The sequence below is a fragment of the Lentinus tigrinus genome, assembly GCF_003813185.1.
Source record: "Lentinus tigrinus ALCF2SS1-7 unplaced genomic scaffold L226scaffold_16, whole genome shotgun sequence".
Taxonomy (NCBI): Eukaryota; Fungi; Basidiomycota; class Agaricomycetes; order Polyporales; family Polyporaceae; genus Lentinus; species Lentinus tigrinus.
This window is the reverse complement of record NW_027137925.1, coordinates 229,683-245,619: the sequence shown is the minus strand read 5'-3', so window position 1 is coordinate 245,619 and position 15,937 is coordinate 229,683. Positions and strand designations below refer to the sequence as shown.

At 57.5% G+C, this 15,937-nt stretch overlaps 8 protein-coding genes across 8 annotated transcripts; 3 read left to right on the top strand and 5 right to left on the bottom strand.

Moving 5' to 3' along the window:
• Positions 1 to 108: 108 nt before the first annotated feature.
• L226DRAFT_432124 (uncharacterized protein) lies at positions 109 to 300 on the bottom strand (the record flags this gene model as incomplete). Its single annotated transcript, XM_067674713.1, has 1 exon — positions 109 to 300. A coding segment is annotated over one exon (192 nt), but the record flags the coding sequence as incomplete, so codon positions are not given.
• Positions 301 to 630: 330 nt separating this feature from the next.
• Positions 631 to 1,391, top strand: L226DRAFT_536009 (uncharacterized protein). Its single transcript, XM_067681024.1, has 4 exons — positions 631 to 780; positions 859 to 1,039; positions 1,096 to 1,242; positions 1,304 to 1,391. Exons 2-3 carry the CDS (start codon positions 988 to 990, stop codon positions 1,215 to 1,217), a joined length of 174 nt encoding a protein of 57 aa, XP_067534304.1. The 5' UTR covers positions 631 to 780; positions 859 to 987; the 3' UTR covers positions 1,218 to 1,242; positions 1,304 to 1,391.
• A 630-nt stretch (positions 1,392 to 2,021) lies between these two features.
• Positions 2,022 to 3,089, top strand: L226DRAFT_96445 (uncharacterized protein). Its single transcript, XM_067687386.1, has 2 exons — positions 2,022 to 2,472; positions 2,546 to 3,089. Exons 1-2 carry the CDS (start codon positions 2,317 to 2,319, stop codon positions 3,020 to 3,022), a joined length of 633 nt encoding a protein of 210 aa, XP_067534303.1. The 5' UTR covers positions 2,022 to 2,316; the 3' UTR covers positions 3,023 to 3,089.
• A 606-nt stretch (positions 3,090 to 3,695) lies between these two features.
• Positions 3,696 to 4,442, bottom strand: L226DRAFT_96354 (uncharacterized protein). Its single transcript, XM_067687384.1, has 2 exons — positions 4,115 to 4,442; positions 3,696 to 4,060 (listed from the first exon to the last, which is right to left on the bottom strand). Exons 1-2 carry the CDS (start codon positions 4,162 to 4,164, stop codon positions 3,745 to 3,747), a joined length of 366 nt encoding a protein of 121 aa, XP_067534302.1. The 5' UTR covers positions 4,165 to 4,442; the 3' UTR covers positions 3,696 to 3,744.
• Positions 4,443 to 4,715: 273 nt separating this feature from the next.
• On the bottom strand, positions 4,716 to 5,706 carry L226DRAFT_96268 (uncharacterized protein). Its single transcript, XM_067687383.1, has 2 exons — positions 5,001 to 5,706; positions 4,716 to 4,947 (listed from the first exon to the last, which is right to left on the bottom strand). Exons 1-2 carry the CDS (start codon positions 5,578 to 5,580, stop codon positions 4,808 to 4,810), a joined length of 720 nt encoding a protein of 239 aa, XP_067534301.1. The 5' UTR covers positions 5,581 to 5,706; the 3' UTR covers positions 4,716 to 4,807.
• A 1,980-nt stretch (positions 5,707 to 7,686) lies between these two features.
• On the bottom strand, positions 7,687 to 9,604 carry L226DRAFT_96357 (uncharacterized protein). The gene is made up of 3 exons (XM_067687385.1): positions 9,507 to 9,604; positions 9,208 to 9,423; positions 7,687 to 9,140 (listed from the first exon to the last, which is right to left on the bottom strand). The coding sequence occupies exons 2-3, from the start codon at positions 9,397 to 9,399 to the stop codon at positions 7,938 to 7,940; spliced, it is 1,395 nt and encodes a 464-aa protein (XP_067534300.1). The 5' UTR covers positions 9,400 to 9,423; positions 9,507 to 9,604; the 3' UTR covers positions 7,687 to 7,937.
• A 2,965-nt stretch (positions 9,605 to 12,569) lies between these two features.
• On the top strand, positions 12,570 to 13,478 carry L226DRAFT_572002 (40S ribosomal protein uS5; the record flags this gene model as incomplete). The annotated part of the gene is made up of 3 exons (XM_067684631.1): positions 12,570 to 12,679; positions 12,738 to 13,284; positions 13,359 to 13,478. 3 exons carry the CDS (start codon positions 12,570 to 12,572, stop codon positions 13,476 to 13,478), a joined length of 777 nt encoding a protein of 258 aa, XP_067534299.1.
• Positions 13,479 to 14,306: 828 nt separating this feature from the next.
• On the bottom strand, positions 14,307 to 15,404 carry L226DRAFT_96252 (uncharacterized protein). Its single transcript, XM_067687382.1, has 2 exons — positions 14,921 to 15,404; positions 14,307 to 14,858 (listed from the first exon to the last, which is right to left on the bottom strand). The coding sequence occupies exons 1-2, from the start codon at positions 15,204 to 15,206 to the stop codon at positions 14,422 to 14,424; spliced, it is 723 nt and encodes a 240-aa protein (XP_067534298.1). The 5' UTR covers positions 15,207 to 15,404; the 3' UTR covers positions 14,307 to 14,421.
• Positions 15,405 to 15,937: the final 533 nt, after the last annotated feature.

The window sequence follows — 15,937 nt, the reverse complement described above, 5'->3', positions numbered from 1 at the left end:
GTGATCTGCGCGCAAGCAAGCAAGCGTTCGTCGGTTCGCCTCCACAAGGACTGAGGACACAGGAGGAACTCACAGCAGCGGAGGTCATCTTCAATAAGTTACCCATCCCATCGTCGTAGTAGAGCCCTTGGACTGCGTGTAGCAATCCTCATCACCCGCAAGCTGGAGAAGACGCTTCGACGCCGGCGCCGCAACGAGACCGGTACCACGGGGGGCGGGGATGAGACGGCACATAACGGAGCCGACTTTGCCGCTGACCTTGGAGGGCACGGTGTGAGGCTCACCGAGGTTGGTTGTCCAGCTGCGAGTATGGGGCGTGAGGTTGGAAAAGAGTATGAGCGGAGAGCCGACTAGATAGGGACCGACGATGAAAGTAGAGGTCGCCAAAGGGCAGCCTTGAGTTTGATTTTAACAGACCAGCATTGTTCAGTTGTCTAGTGCATTTGTTTAGAGCGTCGTAGAGAAGGAGCGAGGAAGGGCGAGCGGGTTGATCAGGACGATGTAGTAGTCGAAGATTGAGTGCGCGAAGGCGCTTATGGCCATTACGCCTCCACGTGGCTTCATTCAAATCCTTGCCAGCGACTTCAAGCTTCAAGCTAGTTTGGCCAGCTTGATCTTACCGTAGACTGGCGAATTCGCTCTACACATCATCCTGAGCTCTATACCTGCTTACTTTTCTGCGCCGGTCTAGCTAGGAGTAAGGACTCCGCCTTGGCAGGCATCCAGATTAACCACCGCATCACGTCCAATCGCGACGGACGAATCACAGCCAAGCCGTGCGTACTAGTTTCCCTGACACATGTGACGAAACTCCTCGTATGATGCTGATCCATTTTTTGGATGCGCCTTGGTTCATAGTAGACGCGGGTCAACTGACAAGGGAGCTCTGTCGATCCTGCGGTTGTCAACTCTTCTCGCCGGCGCGCGACCCGCCGATTCGGTCTCCACGTTCGTCAACCATCAGCGAGATGTTCTACGCCGAAGACGATGCCGGAAAGGAAATCATTTTTGAAAGCGGCTTCTACTCCGGTTTCATCAGGTGCGTTCCTTTCTCTCCTACGCACGTTTGTACTTTGACGCAAATACGTCTTTGAAGTCATCCGAAGGGGTTCACTTGCGTGTTTCGTCCCCGTTCGGACGCCATACGCAAGCAAAACGCACACATGCACGCAATGACCGTAGACGCTCAACATAGGCACTCCCTTGTACGAGTATAATTAGGTCAACAGGCTGCTAATCATTGTAAGTGAGACCGTTTGCCATGGCATGATGTTCGGTGTTGGTCGTTACAGGACGCCGTAAGGCCGGTTGTCTACCCCATTCGCCACCCGGACACAAAGACCATGGAATGAAAGGGGGGACGACACATCACACATGAACAACGAGCCGGCGTACGAAAGAAGAACAATCCCCCAAGCACGACCGTGAGCGCTGTTCTCGAAGGTACGTCGCGTTCCGTTCAGCGATATATAAGAGGAGGCTCTGCGAGCAGCGAAAGTCAACATCATCCCCATCCCGCAATCTCTTCCTCTTCCTCTCCCTCTTCCGCTACGAAGGGCGACATGAGTGACGATACACGCCTCCAACCGAGCTCCTCCCCCATCGACCTCACAGACAAACTTCTCAACACTCTTAGGCTGCACACGTCCTACACTCGCACTCATCCCATCCACGAGCCCAAAACTGGTCCCATCCTGGTAAGCAATCGATTACAGTATGCTATCCCCAGACTGTGCGCATACTGACCGGTGACCTCTCAGATCCTCCAGGACCTCATTGGCCACGGAGATGCTCTCGTGCGACTCGGATAGCCGTACGACGACCACGACGGCCAGAGATCCTGAGGATGAACTTACGGGAGATGCTCGTACAACGCATCTCTCTCCCCTTTCCTCTGACTCGACGTACGTCTCTCAACCATCAGTAGTCGCTCGATGCTCTCTGACATGCTGATCACGATGCAGCACGGGCCTTACCGCTCAATTCCACGCCCACGCCTGCGTTGGTCGCTCACCACCGAGTCACCGAGTCGTAACCAACCGCAGACCTCATGCCACATGTCGGGAACCCGATGCCCGATGCCCCGACGTATCATTGTCCAGCGCCGCTCCACGACACAACCCTGGTCCCTCAAGCTGCTCGAACCTGCCCCCGGCCGATCGCAGACAAAAGCAGATTTGCTCAAACATTTCGAGACGCACTTACGGTGGGATTACCTATGGGAGATATGGGAGTCGGGCATGTCCGAGTCTGGGTCGGATGCGCTAAGGCGCCGCCGGAAGACGGACAGACTCGTCACCCGTATGGCGAACGAGGATGTCTGGGCGTGGAGTCCCTTCGCCGTGTTATCTATCCTTCGTCTTTCATCTTTCTCTCGACACTGCGACCTGTTGGTCCGGACGACGACGGGATAATCTTGCAGAAGAGCAGCCTCAATCGTCAAGAGCGCAGTCGCTCAAGCTCCAAGGGCAGGTACGTGCATCGCTCTCCGCCGGTCTCTGACCGCGTCTGGGTATGACATCCCTCTAATCTCAATCCTCGCCAGTCCCGTACGTCGTGCTGCAACGCTCTCCAATACCCATCATTCTCAAGCACTCCTCGCACAGGGTGGTTGAGTCCAAGACTCAGGCTCCAACCACCGCCTACATATCCGGCGGCGAGCGTTCAGTCCCGACGAGCCCCTCGACTGAGCACCGGGTCACTGGCATGCGTCTCGAGCGAGGGATGCTTACGCACTTGTGCGACCCCAGGACCCCATCGCGCGTTCGAGCCGCTTCCCCCAACGCAGACACCCCATGGCACAGGTGGCCCTGACGAGTGGTCCGGTAGACACTGCCCCCCCTTCTATTGGCACATCCACATCCGCCACATACGCACGCTCCGACGTGCCGGCGTACGAATGGTCCGCCAGCAACATGTCGGACGGGACAGTATCCGTAACCCACCCGGCAGTCCAGCAAGACGTAGAACGTACCGCACACGGCCTCGAGCTTGCAGAAACTACCCACGCCGCAATGCCTGAGAATGCGCTTTGGCACGTCACGACCGAACACCATGTTTCATGGTAGAGGGCCGAGAAGGGCGGGATCCTGCAGGCCAGGGAGGGGGCGTTGGATTCGCAACCCGACGAGCTGAACCGTGGAGGCGGTTTTCGCTCAGTCGGCAGCTCTGTTCATATTCGCCTTCCCGAGGGAGACTGTGTTCTCGACGTTCTGGGCCCAAAATTCATGGGAGGTGACGGATGGTCTAGTGAAGAAGGATATCAGTGAGTGCCAAGTCTATAGCAGTCTTCTGTGGTTAGTTACTGACCGGCGAACTTCCATGCGCTCCAGGCGTGCCTGAAGGAAATCCACCAGAGCGGTTCGATGAGCTGGACATGGCACACAACAGATGGTCATTATGGATTGCTGAGAGGGCGGGGATCGTGCGGGCAGGAGATTCCCTAGGTGGTCTGCCCCGACCGTGTCGAACTCCAGTACCAACCTTTCGTCCCAAGATCCCCATGCGATGATGAGTCATGACTAGTGATGACGAAGATTAAACCTAACCAACCACAAAAAAAGGTTCCATCGTAGTAAATTGTAGCAAAATGTTGCCGCTTGTACCATAAAATGTAATTACAAGGCGTGCAATGAGGAACGATCACGTTCTGACTCGATGAATAGCGCTGCGACGAAACTCGGCATACCATACGACGACGGCAGTGTATGAGGCCACAATGTCTTGTCAGCGTTCGAGCATCTTTCATAATTGTACACCGGGGTCTTCAACGAAGAGCGATAGAACGCGGCCACTTGAACCACAGGGATTCGAAGGTTCGCCTGTGGGTGCCGCAGTGGCACTGCCGGATCCGTGCGAACCAGCTCGAGGTTGGCAGCGAAAAGCCCCCATTGTGGCACAATTGGAGTTCAGCGGACAATAGTCACTCGAACCAAGCGGCGCAGCTTTCGTCGACCGGATGCTCCGTGCGCATGCATTTGAAGCTATGTAGCCGCAATGCAAGCCGACGCCTCCACTTTGCAATTGACGGGCCCGGAGCTGTGGTCCATTGTGCTCTGCGCTTTGTAGCATGAGGTGAGATCCGAACCATGGCCAAACTGACGCGCAGGCGTACCTAGAGCTCGCGGATATATAAGGGCCAGCGGAAGGGCAAGATAGACCCATCACCTTCTCCTCTCCTCTCTCATCTCATCCACCACTACCACTTGCACCACACAACCGACATGGTCGTTCGCTGTCGCGGTCGACCTCCGACCATTCTCCGACCACACCTTCTCACAGACAAACTTCTCACACACCTTGCTACCACTGCTAGTCCCCCCGTCGGACGCCACACAGGATCTCGGTGACCCATTCGTCAGAGACGATCTCATCGGCGGTACGTTCTGTTTCGCGCATACTAGTAACCCCAGGACCGCAGCTCATAGGCTCGCAGCATTCGATATCCCATTGTCGCCGCCTGGAGAACCGCTGAGTTGTAATGCTCAGCTTTCTCGTCCTCGTCCACCATTGCAGCCTCCATGGGTTCGATCTCATTCCTCTGAGTCGAGCCCAACCGCTGTGTATGGTTGGGCTACAGCTGGGCATTCCGCGGTCGACGTAGGTGGTAGAGGTTGAGCTTGCGGTGAGTTTTCGATGTCTTCTGATATGTTCAACTTCCACTCACTGCGCGGTGACCACAACCACAGCCTGCAAGTGTCATCCCCCAGGTCTACGCATCCTCCGGAGTTGCAGGACCTGTCGGGCGGGGCGGCTGCAGATAGCGGGCGTTGGCGATTAGGTCCCTGGGATCTTTCCCCTCATCCCTTCATCCCGTCTTCTTCACGCCCATCCACTCTGGCCGCGCATGGCGTACGACGAGGACGAAGGCCCGGAGTTTCAGGTGTCCATAGAGCCGTTGTGAACCCTCGCATCCGATCGCGAGCGACGGATACCCACGTCCCGAGCCTGCACAGAGGTGAGTTTCCTTGACGCGCACACGCCATGAACATCCTACTCACCACTATATCTCGACGACAGCTCAACCACGAACCCGTCACTGCCATCAGGTGGAGGGTGGTTCGGCCGACCTTCTCCCCCTATACCCCTCCCGCCTTGCCGCGCATCCCGTCCCGTGCCTGTTGGACTATGCAAGGGGATGACAGGTCGACACACCCTCCCCGTCGACGCATGGCCCCGGGCTTCTGAGCGACCGGTGCCCGGAACACCGTCACGGTATGAAAGTTCTCTGGAACCCATCCGGCGCCCTCCGGCTAGGTACATCCCCAGGTAGCTGTGCGCTCCCCGACCTAAAGCGACATCGCCCCGCTTCAGCACCTGCGCACGCGCCGCACCCTTCCCGCACCCGGGTCCGTCATACCCGTCACACCCTTCAGTGCAACCCGCCAGCGCGATGCGAGAGGGTCTCAATGGACCCTTGGGAAGCCCGGTATAGACCGTCCCTTGGCTCGCGCTAGGTGACCATGCCGAGGTAAACGTGCGTCCCCCGCTCTGGAGGACGATCTCCCCCTTCACCACCGGCGCACCCTCGGCGTCCGCTTCCGAACCGGGCTGGTCATACCCGTCACGGGCGCAGACCATCAAGTCACCACTCGTTGCCACCAACCCATCGCACGCCGCACTGCCCAAGTCACCGTCGCCCAAGTGGGGCGAAGCCGCACGGTCCTGGACAGCACCACAGCGAAGTTCCCTCCCTACGCGGCTTATAGATCCGCTTTCGACTCTCGAATCCTGCCCGCTAACTGTCGTCCTCTTCCGCCTTCAACGCGAATCCATTTCAGGTGACTCCAGGCACGTCTCCGGAACGTATCGCGACAAGATACACGCGCACTCCATGGACAGGGGAGGAGTACTGGACGACCGAACGCGACTCACATCAGCAAACGCGGTTTACTCCGTATGGAGCCTAAGTCGGCCATGGCTCCGCCAATGGCCTGGCGGGAACCTAGACTCTGCCTGGTCAGGTACGGAGGCCAGCGGATCCACGAGGAGGGCCGAGGCTCTGTATGTGGCTGTACAGAGACTCGATCTCCATCGAGAGACCGAATCTCCATACGGAACGTCCATCCTCTCATCCAGCCATAACGGAGACGACGTATCGAACCATGCATATGCAAAGTAGGCCGCGGGTTTATGAGCTGCTCGATCAGTGAGCAAAGTCGTGGTTTGGAAACGGGATTAATGCCGCAAGGACTGGTTAGCGGCGTGCACGGATCGGACAAGCATCATGCATTCATGGACCGCAGGGTCCCGGATGTGGGTTAGTTATCTACCGAACAAATTTCGACCACTTCGAAGGGGGTATAGACCTCGAAATATACCGTACAAAATGCGATTCCGAAGGGTATAGCAAGCTCTATCGAGAGACAGTCTCCGTATGGAGACACCGACCTCTGTATGGAGACGGCGTCTCCTCCATGACATAAGCAGAGCGACCGAGGCTCCGTATGAGGGATGCCTTTTCCGTGGCTCCATCACTCCATATAGCACCGTATAGTTCCGATGGAGCCGAACTGCTTTTGCTGATGCACGCGGCCACACCCGTGCACCCATCGAGGCCGCAGGGAAGCATACCACGCACCGGTCTTGTATGCGCAGCGACGTGCACATCTTACTAGGGCTCCGCCGACAGTCTCGCATCCTGCCGGCTAACTGGCGTCCTCTTCCGCCTTCAACGCGAATCCATTCCAGCTGACTCCCGGCACGTCTCCGGAACGTATCGCGACAAGACGTACACGCATTCGATGGATCGGGGAGGAGTACTGTACGATCGAGCACCACTCATGCAGCCACACGCGTGCACCCACTCAGACCGCTGGGAAGCATACCACGCACCGGTCTTGTATGCGCAGCGACGTGCACATCTTACTAGGGCTCCGCCGACAGCGTTCCATTCGAGGTGTCGGTACCTCGCACAATAGATCAGGAGTTTGAAACTATGTACGACGCATGTATCAGCCGTAAAATTGCTCAATACATGCTAGTTATAACCGAATCATCAGCGACACATAAGACTTCCGACTGACGCGTGAAAATTGACTTACACAATACATCATGGGGGAGCGTTTTTGTGGTGGAGGAAAGCAACATGCTAAAGGCACAGCAGCAGCAGTACAATCAAATCAAGTCTACCCTCCCGATCCGCCGTTGGAGAGAAAAAGCGTCTAGTACGCCTTTCTCCAAACCAGCGCACCACGACGCTAGCCCCAGCGGCGAGGAAGGACGCCCCGTCAAAGAGGGAGCCAAACAACTGGTACTCGGGCACTGGCGTCGAGAAGAGGTTCACGATGCCCACATCTGGCTCCGTGGCTAGATGCGTAGGTGGCAGCGTGAACGAGGTGCGGAGCTGGATGAGCGTGGAGAGCAGGTACATAGATGCCCTATATTCGGTCATGAGCGAGTGCGCGGTTGCAATTGGAGGATTCTGCCGCAGAGCGACGCACCATGCATGACCTGCGCGAGCTGTAGGTGCGCACTGTGCTCCTCGTAGGAGAACTTGGAGAGGGGCCCGGGATGTCGCGCCAGAGACCGGGCGTGAGGAACGCGTACGTTTTCGTGCTCAGTATCACCTGGTGTGAAGTAGGGTGAGATGAATGCGGATTGGTAGGTCCTCGGAGCCGTACTCTACATCGGAGATAGATATCTAGGACGAGGACGCGATGAAGCCTCACTAATGTGTTTTTGACTGAAGGATAACAGGTAAACGAAGACGATGCACGGCAGCCGTAAAGCAGCGCAAGCTGCGGTAATGCATATACCCAACCATCGCAAACGAACGGGGCAGCAGCAAGACTCATAAGAGCAGCGGAAACCACACACCGGAGAATCGAAGCCTGGAGCCAAACGGAAACGAGAAACACATCGTGCTCGACTCCTACGAGCCCGTGAAGGTTTTACTTTTCACCCGCTCGTTTGATAGCCCTCCGCTGGTGGGCGCTCTACCGCCCGTTCGACATCTGGATCATGAAGGCTATATCATCCAACACGTCGTTCTCCCGCCTTGGTCCGGTCCTGGAATCCACGCCTGTACGTATCAACGGCCGCCTCGAGTAGTGCAACATACGCGACATCTCCTCCAGTACGTCTACCCCGCCCGACGAGACCTGCAGCGGGCGCAACGGCCGCATCGGCGGTGGGGGTGGCGGAAGCCGGATGTCGGGGATGATCCTGAGCGGCGGGAAGACGCGGCCCTGACTCTGCGTGTGCGAGGAGGGATACTGAACACGACGCGGATGAGGCTGAGGCTGAGGCGGAGTCGGGTTGGACGGGCGCGAACGCCGTTCCCGGTGGTCCCTGTCGCGATCGCGGTCGCGGTCGCGATGCCGTCGCCTGCCGGAGTGGCCCGGGTGTTGGGGAGGGTGGTGGTCGCCACGCCTGTCAATGCGATCTTGCTGCTCCTGGACTTGCGCGGATGTGGGCATGATGGCAGGGGAAGAAGACTCAGAGGCGCTGGACTCCGCATGCCCGTGGCCGTGGGGAGGGTGCAGAGGAGCAGGAGCGAGTAATTGGCGAGATAGCGGAGATACTGACGGTGACGGGTCAGACATGCCTTGTGGAGATGCGTCTTCGCCGCCAGAGCCAGAGCTCTCGATGTCCGCAACGTTCCCCGAACTCTCTTCCGGAAAGGGAAGGTTCCCTGAACCTGCACTGTCGTCCTCGTCACTTGAGCTCGTCCCGGACCCCGAACCCGAGCGACTGGCGCTGATGGAAGACACGGTTTGGTGGCCCGCTGACCGAGTGATGCTCTGGCGATCGAGATGGTCGTCAGAGCTCGACTGGGGTAGAACGGCCGAACTCGTGGGAGAAGGCGTATTTCGGGGAGGCCCAGCTGGGGTCGCCTTCGCCCACGCCCGTATACTTGCACGCGTAGGAAGCTGCTCGTCGGCGCTGGATAAGGAGGCAGACGATTCGCCCGCATGGCTTGCGAGATGTGGAGGGGAATCCGCCTGCGAGGGTGGGGATGTACTAGGCGAGGGTGGATGCAGGCTGGTTGCGGCAGAGAGGGGTATATGCTTTTCGTCTTCACCAGGAGAGACGGGTTGAGGTGACTCCACGAGGGAGGGTGGAGTGAGAGGGGTGTTGGCGGTACGGATGCGAGAATCAGACGTGGGAGTGCCATCTCCGGAGGAGAATAACGGAAGCTGGAGAAAGCGAACATGATGTGAATGGAATGGACAGAAAAAGACGTACTGGTTGCCGATGGCATACCTTGCTAACCGAGGAACTGGAGCCAGAGCCAGAGGTTAGCGTGGTTGCGGCGGGGTGAGCCAAATGGCGTGGAAGATGTGCGCGAGGGTCAGCTGAAGAGGCGGGAGGATGGCATGAGGAGGAGTCTTGGGGTGAGACTGAGGACGTCGCATGGTCTCGAGCAGCAGGATTGGTCCCGTATCGCCTGTGCATGGTAAATATGAATGGTGGTTATTCCTGGGATCGTACGAGCCACGTTAGCACGGTGGTATGAAGGATGGGGCAGAAGGCAGAGGGTGGGGATGGCATGGAAAACATACACCCGCAGAACGCGTGTCAATCGATTGCAGATCGAAGAGAAGAACAGCGGCTTGCAAAAGGGTGTCGAGGGTCGCGACTGGGGACACCTGAGAGACTGAGACCCTGAACACCGCGTCGCCTAGGACGGCCTATTCTGATCTCTCAGGCCTGATGAGCACACGATGAACGTGGTACTTGAAGCATGCTTGAATGGGGGAGGGCATCCGGGGAAGATGGTGGTCGAGGAGAAAGGAAGAACTCACCGTGGCACGCCCTGCTTGGTCTATGACGTAGATGGCGCCTGGATAAGCGCTGGATAGAGTACTGCCCTTGAACAGAGATCCGTCAGAGAAAAGTAGAGAAGATGAGAAAGACCCGCCGATGAAGATGAGAGAATAAAGAGAAGATTGAATGGGGGAAGAGAGGAACGAGGGAGAATGTGAACTGCCTGGACTGGCCGACGTTGGAGATGTGTCCAACATAATTAGCTATAGCCCGTTGGAGCCCAGCTCCTCCAACGACTTTCATGGTGGAAACATCCCGAGCTGACCGAACGACAGGCGAAAACCTACCACAACCCATTCCCTCACTTACCGACTCGGCCGAAGGTCACGTTGGATAACGTGACACCAATGACGTTCACGGTAGGCTTCAATTCTTGACTGCTTCAGGTCAAAGACTCCGGTACGTTGGTATCCCGGATCACACGAGAATATGACAGGTGCCGAGTAACATACACTTATCACCACCAGTCACGGACAATTGAGGCCCTCCGAAGTCGTAGTGCCTGTGAATTCAGAAATCAGGTTAGTCCCGAAATAATTCGCTCTGCTGCGAACGATGGAGGTGTATACGCACGTCCTGCCAGTGGAGAGTGCAGAGCTCGAGCCTAGAGGGCGTCCAGAAGACAGAGTTCAAATGATCTCATCGTCGGCCGCTTTGATATCTGCGGAGCTGGCTCGGAGTTTGAAGTCTAGATCTGAAAAGGCAAGACTAACGCCGAGCGACGGCGGGCGATGTCGGCTTCGTCGACGACGACTCGACGCATAGGACATCTCCTCCGTCGTCGACCGCGCATCTTGTTGCACTACCGCCCGAAGCTATACTACACATTTTCTCCCACCTCGATACTGCCGACGAGCTCTTCAGTGATTGTAGAACGCTGACCAGAGTCGCCCGGACATGTCGCCGGCTCTGGTCTCCAGCTATATCTGTCTTGGGGCGGAGCATACTGACGTTGGCCCCCTTGCTATACACACTCCCCGCAGACCTTTGTGTTTTCTCAAAACCCGTATTTCCAGACGACGAAGAGGACAATTATCCATCTGGTTATACACGGTATCCGGTACGCTGTCTAAACTCCGTTTTGCCTCCGGCATAGGGATTCTTATTCACTTTGTCATCGTGTCCATTAGCTGTTGCTACGAGATCCCACGATAACAGACTGCGAGCGCTGGACCGCCTATGCGCATCATATCCATGCGGTCGGGAATCATTATAGCCCCTCCATGTGGGTCTCTTTAGGACGAATATCCTTCGAGCAAGTAGTCTGGACGACACTCACCCGTTGCGGCCCGGATCCTCTCCTACAGAATCTGCGTCATCTCATCATCCGCGGTGCTGAGGTGCCGTATTTGTCCGACAGTGCGGTGCCCTTCCCTTTTGCGGGAAGTCTCCGCTACCTCGAATTTTCCCTCACGTGTCCAAAGACACGTTTACCGGATGTACTAGAGAAGCTTGTGACGCCTACCATTCAGCTTGAGGTGCTCGACATCGCCATGAGCGTAGAGCATGAGGAGAGAGGAGCTTTAGACTGCATCGCTTTCGAAAAGTCCCTTTTGCCCTGTCTTTCAAAGTCACTATCTGGTCTCCGCGTGTTGCGCCTTCCAGCTCCCATTCCCATATCTCCAGCAGCCCTTTCCGCCATTGGTGCGCTGTGCTCTCTCTCCGAGCTGAGCATCACTATTGCCAACTCTACGTTGTTTCTACGTTGTTGGCCCCTCTCAATGCGAGGAATTCGGCGCTCTTTCCAACGATCAAGGAGTTCAGCATCACCGTCGACGACCTCCCTTGTGTCACGAGCTTACTCCCCCACATATCCTCTCCCCACCTCGAAAGCATCCTAGTCGCGTGTCAGAACCATGTAACCCCCGCTGCGCTTGTCGACTACTGCTCCGCCATCCGTGCGCATCACACATGGTTACGCTCCGGAAGATCAGGCTCCAATCACTTCATGCGCAGCTGCAACCGCCATGCAATCTGCCGGAAGCCATCCGCCCCCTTCTACACCTGCCTCGACTGGCTGACTTCGCTCTTATCGGTTGGGAATCACTAAGCCTTGATGATGGCTTCATCGCTGAAATCGCGCATGCATGGCCAGCACTCGAGGCCCTTCATATCCGCCCCACCCACGAGAACCTCTTTTAGTGGCCTCGGACCCCCAGGCTCCCGGCGATGCGCCAGGAAGTTGGTGTCTCTTGCTACTCAGTGTTCTCAGTACTACAATCTCGACGCTGCTCACTTGTATGCTAGTGTACATACTACGTAGATTGGTACCTGTGCAGCGCATGAAGGCGTGATTCTAGGTCCGTCAGAGACTCTGCGTTGTTCTACATCGGTTGTACGCGTATGCCTCTGGCCGACATTGACGAGGCGCGCATTCAATATTCATCATTTTTACGAGTTTACGGAGGCGGAGGCATTAGCGGGAAGGGCAGAGAGGGCGCTTGAGTTGCCTTGACTGAATGTTCAGGGCAGGCTGCCGCCCAATCGGGAAGCGAGACGCCGGAGAAAGTCGTCGTACACAGACCGCCCGGCGAGCTCGACACTCAGCGCATCCTCAAGACGTGAGTACCGTTCATTCTGCCCGTATGATGCATCTATGCCGCTGCGGAGACATCCCGCTGTGTCCCTGCGAAGTCTGGGAGGGAGAGGAGGCTGGGTTCATGTTGGATGGACGGAATGGCGAGCGGATGAAGACCACGGCTTATTTCTCGACTTGATTCCTCCTCCACCTCTGGATTTTCGCTGAATCGCTCTCTGACTCTTGCCTCGACAGTCAAAATCCCGGCGACAACAATACAATGGCTGACTCTGCACGCGGACGTGGTGGCTTCGGGCGTGGGCGTGGTGACCGTGGACGGGGCCGTCGGGGCCCCCGCCGCGGCGGCCGCAAGGACGAGGAGAAGGAGTGGTGAGTACTCTCCGCATCGCGCGACATTCTCCAACCCAACGTTCTCCCCGCGATGCAGGGTCCCCGTCACCAAGCTCGGCCGTCTCGTGAAGGACGGCAAGATCAAGTCCATGGAGGAGATCTACCTCTTCTCGCTGCCCGTCAAGGAGTTCCAGATCATCGACTTCTTCCTCCCCAAGCTCAAGGACGAGGTCATGAAGATCATGCCCGTGCAGAAGCAGACCCGCGCCGGCCAGCGCACGCGCTTCAAGGCGTTCGTCGCCATCGGCGACTTCGACGGCCACGTCGGCCTCGGTGTCAAGTGCGCGAAGGAGGTCGCGACCGCCATCCGCGGCGCCATCATCCTCGCCAAGCTCTCCGTCATCCCCGTCCGGAGAGGCTACTGGGGTGCCAACCTCGGTGAGCCCCACACCGTGCCCTCCAAGGTCAGCGGCAAGGTCGGCTCCGTTATGTGTCGTCTCATCCCCGCCCCCCGTGGTACCGGTCTCGTTGCGGCGCCGGCGTCGAAGCGTCTTCTCCAGCTTGCGGGTGTCGAGGATTGCTACACGCAGTCCAAGGGTTCGACCGCGACGATGGGTAACTTCTTGAAGGCGACCTTCGCTGCTGTGAGTTTCCCCCAATGCTTCTCTCTCGTCCTCATCGCAGGCGAACTGACGGATGTGTGCTTGCTCGTGCGCAGATTACGAAAACGTACGCGTTCCTCACGCCCGATCTCTGGCGCGACATCCCCCTCTCCAAGTTCCCCTACGACGAGCACAGTGCGCACCTACAGCTCGCGCAGGGCAAGAAGGCGTACTAGACGCGTTCTTGGTCCGGCGGCGGTTCGGGAGGGTAGACTGTTGATTCGATTGTACTGCTGCTGCTGTGTTTTTAGCATATTGCTTTCCTCCACCACAAAAACGTTCCTAGGGATTGTCATACCTCCATGATGCATTATGTTTATGACCCCCACCATACCTTGCTTGAGTGCGGTGTGCATATGGTCTAACCAATGGGTCCTTGGACGATGTTCTGACGTACGCCTTACCTCAAGACCATCGTACAGGAAAACGCTGGATGAAGGTATGTCGATTGTCACGCGTCAATCGGAAGTCTTATGTGTCGCTGATGATTCTGTTATAACTAGCATGTATTGAGCAATTTTACGGCTGATACATGCGTCGTACATAGGTTCAAACTCCTGATCTATTGTGCGAGGTACCGATACCCTGAATCAAACGCTATTGGCGGAGCCCTAGTAAGATGTGCACGTCGCTGCGCATCCAAGACCAGGTGCGTGGTACCCTTCCCTACGGCCTCGATGGGTGCACGCGTGTGGCTGCGTGAGTCGCGTTCGATCGTACAGTACTCCTCCCCGATCCATCGAATGCGTGTACGTCTTGTCGCGATACGTTCCGGAGACGTGCCGGGAGTGACCTGGAATGGATTCGCGTTGAAGGCGGAAGAGGGACGCCAGTTAGCGGGCAGGATGGGAGAGTCGAAAGCGGATCTATAAGCCGCGTAGGGCGGGAACTTCGCTGTGGTGCTGTCCAGGACCGCGCGGGTTCAACCCACTTGGGCGACGGTGACTTGGGCAGTGCGGCGTGCGATGGGTTGGTGGCCAACGAGTGGTGACTTGATGGTCTGCGCCCGTGACGGGTATGACCAGCGCGGTTCGGAAGCGGACGCCGAGGGTGCGCCGGTGGTGAAGGGGGAGATCGTCCTCCAGAGCGGGGGACGCACGTTTACCTCGGCATGGTGACCTAGCGCGAGCCAAGGGATGGCCTATACCGGGCTTCCCAAGGGTCCATTGAGACCCTCTCGCATCGCGCTTCTGAGTGGCATTGAAGCGCATGAGAGGTATGATGGACCCGGGTGCGGGAAGGGTGCGGCGGGTGCGCAGGTGCTGAAGCGGGGCGATGTCGCTTTAGGTCTGGGAGCGCACAGCTACCTGGGGATGTACCTAGCCGGAGGGCGCCGGATGGGTTCCAGAGAACTTTCATACCATGACGGTGTTCCAGGCACCGGTCGCTCAGAAGCCCAGGGCCATGTGTCGACGTCGAGTGTGTGTCGACCTGTCGTCCCCTTGCATAGTCCAACGGGCACAGGACGGGATGCGCGGCAAGGCGGGAGGGGTATAGGGGGAGAAGGTCGGCCGAACCACCCTCCACCTGATGGCAGTGACGGGTTCGTGGTTGAGCTGTCGTCGAGATATAGTGGTGAGTGGGATGTTCATGGCGTGTGCGCGTCAAGGAAACTCACCTCTGTGCAGGCTCGGGACGTGGGTATCCGTCGCTCGCGATCGGATGCGCGGGTTCACAACGGCTCTATGGACACCCGAAACTCCGGGCCTTCGTCCTCGTCGTACGCCATGCGCGGCCAGAGTGGATGGGCGTGAAGAAGACGGGACGAAGGCATGAGCGGGAAGGTCTCGGCTCCCTAATCGCCGACGCCCGCTATTTGCGATCGCCCCTGCCCGACAGGTCCTGCAACTCTGGAGGATGCATGGCCCTTGGAGGTGACTTTGGTAGGCTGTGGTTGTGGGCATCGCGCAGTGAGTGGAAGTTGAACGTATCGGAAGACATCGAAAACTCACCGCAAGCTCAACCTATACCATTTACGTCGACCGCAGAATGCCCAGCTGTAGCCCAACCATACACAGCGGTTGGGCTCGACTCAGAGGAATGAGATCGAACCCATCGAGGCTGCGATGATGGACGAGGACGAGAAAGCTGAGCATTGCAACTCAGCGGGTCTCCAGGCGGCGACAATGGGATATCGAGCGCTGCGATCCTATGAGCTGCGATCCCAGGATTACCACGCGCGAAGCAGAACGTACCGCCGATGAAATCGGGTCGTCACCGAGATCCTGTGTAGCGTCCGACGGGCGGACTAGCAGTGGTAGCAAGGTGTGTGAGAAGTTTGTCTGTGAGAAGGTGTGGTCGGAGAATGGTCGGAGGTCGACCGCGACAGCGAACGACCATCTCGGTAGAGGTGAGTGGTGTGAGTTGTGGATGAGAGGAGAGAGGAGAGAGGAGAGGAGAAGTTGTTGGGTCTCCCTCGCCCTTCCGCTGGCCCTTATATACCCGCGAGCTCCAGGTACGCCTGCGCGTCAGTTTGACCATGGTTCGGCTCGCACGTAATGCTCCAAAGCGCAGAGCACAATGGACCACAGCTCCGGGCCCGTCAAAAGCAAAGTGGAGGCGTCGGCTTGCATTGCGGCTGCATAGCTTCAAACGCATGCGCACGGAGCCGAAGCTGTGCCGCTTGGGTCGAGAG

What these genes read in the sequence shown, in the direction of transcription:
- L226DRAFT_536009 (XM_067681024.1), top strand. Translation starts at nt 988, where the DNA reads ATGCCGGAAAGGAAATCATTTTTGAAAGCGGCTTCTACTCCGGTTTCA. An exon ending in TTCTACTCCGGTTTCATCAG is followed by an intron (nt 1,040 to 1,095) that starts GTGCGTTCCTTT and finishes TACGTCTTTGAA; the next exon opens with GTCATCCGAAGGGGTTCACT.
- L226DRAFT_96445 (XM_067687386.1), top strand. Translation starts at nt 2,317, where the DNA reads ATGTCTGGGCGTGGAGTCCCTTCGCCGTGTTATCTATCCTTCGTCTTT. An exon ending in CGCTCAAGCTCCAAGGGCAG is followed by an intron (nt 2,473 to 2,545) that starts GTACGTGCATCG and finishes AATCCTCGCCAG; the next exon opens with TCCCGTACGTCGTGCTGCAA.
- L226DRAFT_96354 (XM_067687384.1), bottom strand. Translation starts at nt 4,164, where the DNA reads ATGGGTCTATCTTGCCCTTCCGCTGGCCCTTATATATCCGCGAGCTCT. An exon ending in TATATATCCGCGAGCTCTAG is followed by an intron (nt 4,061 to 4,114) that starts GTACGCCTGCGC and finishes CATGCTACAAAG; the next exon opens with CGCAGAGCACAATGGACCAC.
- L226DRAFT_96268 (XM_067687383.1), bottom strand. Translation starts at nt 5,580, where the DNA reads ATGGTCTGCGCCCGTGACGGGTATGACCAGCCCGGTTCGGAAGCGGAC. An exon ending in GCTGTCGTCGAGATATAGTG is followed by an intron (nt 4,948 to 5,000) that starts GTGAGTAGGATG and finishes ACCTCTGTGCAG; the next exon opens with GCTCGGGACGTGGGTATCCG.
- L226DRAFT_96357 (XM_067687385.1), bottom strand. Translation starts at nt 9,399, where the DNA reads ATGCACAGGCGATACGGGACCAATCCTGCTGCTCGAGACCATGCGACG. An exon ending in CCAGTTCCTCGGTTAGCAAG is followed by an intron (nt 9,141 to 9,207) that starts GTATGCCATCGG and finishes CGCTTTCTCCAG; the next exon opens with CTTCCGTTATTCTCCTCCGG.
- L226DRAFT_96252 (XM_067687382.1), bottom strand. Translation starts at nt 15,206, where the DNA reads ATGCCCACAACCACAGCCTACCAAAGTCACCTCCAAGGGCCATGCATC. An exon ending in CGTCCCGAGCCTGCACAGAG is followed by an intron (nt 14,859 to 14,920) that starts GTGAGTTTCCTT and finishes TCTCGACGACAG; the next exon opens with CTCAACCACGAACCCGTCAC.